Source organism: Musca vetustissima, unplaced genomic scaffold (genome assembly GCF_032173495.1).
Source record: "Musca vetustissima isolate MV318-11 ecotype Yass unplaced genomic scaffold, APGP_CSIRO_Mvet_v1 utg1003, whole genome shotgun sequence".
NCBI lineage: Eukaryota > Metazoa > Arthropoda > Insecta > Diptera > Muscidae > Musca > Musca vetustissima.
Genome location: NW_026885744.1, coordinates 49,016 through 53,464, shown reverse-complemented (window position 1 = coordinate 53,464; position 4,449 = coordinate 49,016). Strand labels below are relative to the sequence as shown.

General features: G+C 39.4%; 1 protein-coding gene across 1 annotated transcript; it reads right to left on the bottom strand.

Moving 5' to 3' along the window:
* Positions 1–1,110: 1,110 nt before the first annotated feature.
* On the bottom strand, positions 1,111–2,118 carry LOC133333008 (uncharacterized). Its single transcript, XM_061541343.1, has one exon. The coding sequence runs from the start codon at positions 2,116–2,118 to the stop codon at positions 1,111–1,113; it is 1,008 nt and encodes a 335-aa protein (XP_061397327.1).
* Between the last annotated feature and the right edge of the window lie 2,331 nt (positions 2,119–4,449).

Here is a 4,449-nt window from a genome sequence, read left to right as displayed (position 1 = left end):
ATAACTCTAGTGCCAAGGGCTGTACCGCATATGACCTACTAATCCCACATTATGATCGATCAAAAGGCGTTGGTTTGAGCCTTTATGGGTTCAACGTTGTTCAACCGGAACAATCGGCACATGGTCAGTGTTTGAGGATTGCCTATTTTGACAACCCCGGAATTTGTCTAATATGTAATTAGGCAAACTCCTCACTCAAGGGTTCGGCTTGAGTATGTTAATGTACTTACTCCGTGGTTCAGTGTGATTTGTTCCAAAGGGCAACCAAGTCTTCCTCTCGAGGCAGCAATATTTTCGTCCCAAGAATCAAAATCCTCCTCAGAGTAAGCTTTTCCTTCATATATATATTTGTCCAACAACAGGGCAAGTTGTTTGTCTGCAGCACTGATTTCCTCCGATCGTTGGACTTTTATTAATTTTTCCACAAAATTGCCTTAATGTGTAAGGCTGTACAAATTTCCACTATAATTTTGTTTCAGGAGACAATTTATATTTGCTAACGAGCAAGATCTATTATTTTCGTTTATTTAAATATTATTTATTAAATGTTTGCACTTTGCAATTCTTTCACTCAACAAGTGTGTTGGGTATTTTCACTTTTATCTGCCTTCTTTCCCGTCACCAATAACTTTTTAATAAAACAACGTCTTTCTTCTTCAATAGGTTCAAATAGTAATGTTTTATTGTTCTATTTATTATTCTGGTATACCAACCAGGATAGCGGGACAATATTATTTACATTGCCCAGCGGCAGAACGATCGACAGAGGCAGAGAAAAAGAATAAGTAAATAAATGTATGTACGTATGTACATACATTCCTCTGTTTGATCGTTCGACTGTTGTTGCATGTAAACAACAACAATAAGTGTTATTCTCTTTGTGCGGCGAATTCAAGTACATCACACAAAGAGGAATAACAAAAAGGGCATTAGGGCGGCTCTCGTTTGGTGCAAACATATTATTATAGCATTACAAACAATCGTGAAAAATAAATTAATATAATTTACACTAATTTAAGTATTTTTTAAATAAAAAATGTAACACAATTTTATGAATAAAATTAAATGACCCTTGAGCCAGAAAATATTAAATAAATTTAATAAGAATAATTAAAGGGATTTAACATGCCGGGCCCCATTGAAACCTCCGGTTTCAATCAAATTTTCATCTTGGAGTAAAACAGCTAATTTTGCGATTGGACGTCGAAATGTTGAATGTGGTGTTTTTACTTCGGCCACTCGAGCAAAGCCATCTGCCCCAGGGACAATGTGTGTGACACGACCAAGAACCCATTTCATCGGAGCGACATTGTCTTCATGAACAATCACCAAATCATTGACCTTCAAATTTTGTTGCGGTTTTTTCCAACGATAGCGATTTTGAAGTTGAGCAAGATATTCGATGTGCCACCTGCGCCAAAAATGAGACTTTATTGCTGAGATTCTCTGCCAGTGTTGCAAATGAGATATCTCCGAGTCAAAGTTTGTCTTCTCTGGAACACTTTGCAGAGGGCAACCTATTAATAAATGCCCAGGAGTAAGAGCTTCCAAATCGTTGGGATCCGTTGATAACGAGCCAATGGGACGTGAATTTAAAATTGCCTCAATTTCCACCAGGGCTGTTGATAACTCTTCAAAAGTCAGTCGAGCATTATGTAGCGTTCGGAACAAGTGACCCTTTGCTGATTTTACGGCCGCTTCCCATAATCCGCCAAAATGAGGGGCCCTGGGAGGAATGAAGGAAAATTCAATAAATTTTGTTGAAGCGAAATCTGCAATGGCTGCCTTATTTGCCTCCTGATGAAAATGGTGGTGAAATTCATTTAATTTCCTCTCAGCGCCAATGAAATTGGTGGCGTTGTCGCAACAAATTTTGGTAGGAACACCTCTGCGACCAATGAACCGCTTTAATGCTGCTATAAAGGCTTCACTGGACAAGTCTGAGACCGCTTCAAGGTGGGCAGCCTTTGTAGCAAAGCACACAAACACAGCTATATAGGATTTATATGGACCCTTTCCGCGGATCCTGAGGTATGTGGGTATAGGGCCAGCGAAATCGACTCCAACTACTTCAAATGGACGAGAACCAGTTACTCGATCCTTGGGTAAGTTACCCATTACTTGAGTCAGCAATTTTGGTTTGTACCTTGTGCAATGTATGCAGTGATGAACCACTTGTCTTGCCAAAGATCGGCAATTGATAATCCAAAATTGTTGTTGAGTCAGAGATACCAATGCTCTTGGGCCAGCATGGTAATTTGTGCGATGGTCATTCTTTGGTAGGAGCAAGGGAAATTTGGCATCTGTAGTCAAATTTGAATTTAACAACCGACCACCTACACGGATTAACGGAACTCCAACAACTTCTTCTATAAACGGAGCCAAAGATGACAGCTGACCAGAAACAGATCCATGTTTTGAGAGTTCCATAAATTCCTTTGTAAAATAGTGCTGTTGAATTAGCCATACAATTCTGTGAAGAGAATGTTTCAATTCATCTGGAGTTATTGTGACCTCTTTCGGAATTTTCCTTGAACGAAAACGAAAAATGTATGAGAAAATTCTGAGACATTTTAAATAGTTACTGAATTTATGGACAATATTTAACATATCGGGCAATCCTTCAATTTTTGCTGCCAAAGTGGTTTTGCGTTTCTCCAATTGCAATTCACACTCGCTTAGATTTGAACCGGAACGATTTGGCCAATCGGAAAATGGGCTCGTGAGAAAGGAAGGCCCCTGGAACCAAGCTGAATTCAACAAATCGTCCACAGAGCAACCTCGAGATACTAAATCGGCTGGATTCTGGTCCGTTGGGACATAATTCCAAGAGACATCATTGCAAATTTCTTGAATTTCTGCTACTCGGTTTCCCACGAATGTTGATAAAGTCGAAGAGTGCGAATTTATCCAATGAAGGGTAATTTGAGAGTCCGACCAGAAATATATTTTTGAAATAGGAAATTTGAAATACGTTTTCAATTGGCTCCAGAACGTAGCGAGTAAATGGGCTGCACATAATTCCAGACGAGGCAGAGTTCTTGTTTTTAAAGGTGCAACTCTGGATTTTGATGCAATTAAATGTACAGATATGTTGCCGAATGAGTCTTCGCATCGAAAGTACAGGCAACAACCATATGCCTTCATTGAGGCATCTCCAAAACCATGAAGTTGAATATTGGTATAATTCGGCATTCGAATGTATCGAGGAACTTTAATTTGCGACAAATTACGATAATCCGCCATAATATTATTCCAAGCCGAGTCAATTTCTTGGGGTACTGATTCATCCCAATCACATTTTATAATCCAAAGATGTTGGAGTAAGATTTTGGCTTTTATTATGAGTGGGCTTATTAAGCCCATTGGGTCAAAGAGGGTTGACGTCAGAGACAAAATATTTCTTTTAGTATTATGTGAATACATTTTTGATGGCCGAAACTCAAAGTGGAATGTATCATCGTTTGAGTGCCATGTCATTCCCAAAGTGCTAGTGACGTCATCATCCAGTTTCATCTCTTTGATCCCATCATCCATTGAAGTCAATTCTGGGCAATTGCTATGCCACTTCGATAGTGAGAATTTAGAGTAAGATAAAATTTCTGATACCTCCTTCTTGATGCGTTGTAAAGAGGCAAGATCGTCAGCACCAGTCACCATATCATCGACGTAAAAATCATTTGTGACCACAGACTTCCCAACGTTGTAAGGTTCGGGAACACGTTCGGCAGCATAATTCAATGCTCTGATGGCCAAATATGGTGCTGAGGCAGTTCCGTATGTAACGGTATTAAGAGCAAAAGTTTTTACCGGTTGTGTAGAGTCATGTCTCCAAAGAATCAACTGGAGTTGCCTATCCTCAGGGTGGACCAATACCTGCCGATACATTTTGACAATATCAGCTGTCAGTCCAAATCGATGACATCTGAAACGGAGCACGGTGATTAGTAAATTGTTTTGGATTGTTGGGCCCACCATCATGATCTCATTCAGAGACAATTGAGAAGAAGTACGACATGATGCGTCGAAAACAACACGCAATTTCGTGGAGACACTATTTGGTCGAAGAACACAGTGATGTGGTATGTAGTAATTAGGGAAACCAACTTCGGCTTCATTCACCTGCGACATGTGACCCATTTCTTCATATTCCCTAAGAAATTTCGAGTATTCATTTTTCAAGTCTGGATTTTTGTTTAATTTTCGCTCCATGGAAAAGAAACGTCGTAGTGCAATATCACGGGAATCGCCAAGACAATTTGGATCACCTTTTAGGGGCAGCTTCACCATAATACGTCCATCATTTTGAACTGAGACATTTTTCAGAAAATGCTGCTCGCAATTTTGCTGCTCCAGAGACAATTTCTGACGCTTATTTTCCACCGTATCAATTTTCCATAACATCTCCATATTTTTATTTAGTTCTTGGAAAATATTCTCACTTTGCAC

Coding starts and splice junctions, on each gene's coding strand:
- LOC133333008 (XM_061541343.1), bottom strand. CDS start 2,118: ATGGGTAACTTACCCAAGGATCGAGTAACTGGTTCTCGTCCATTTGAA.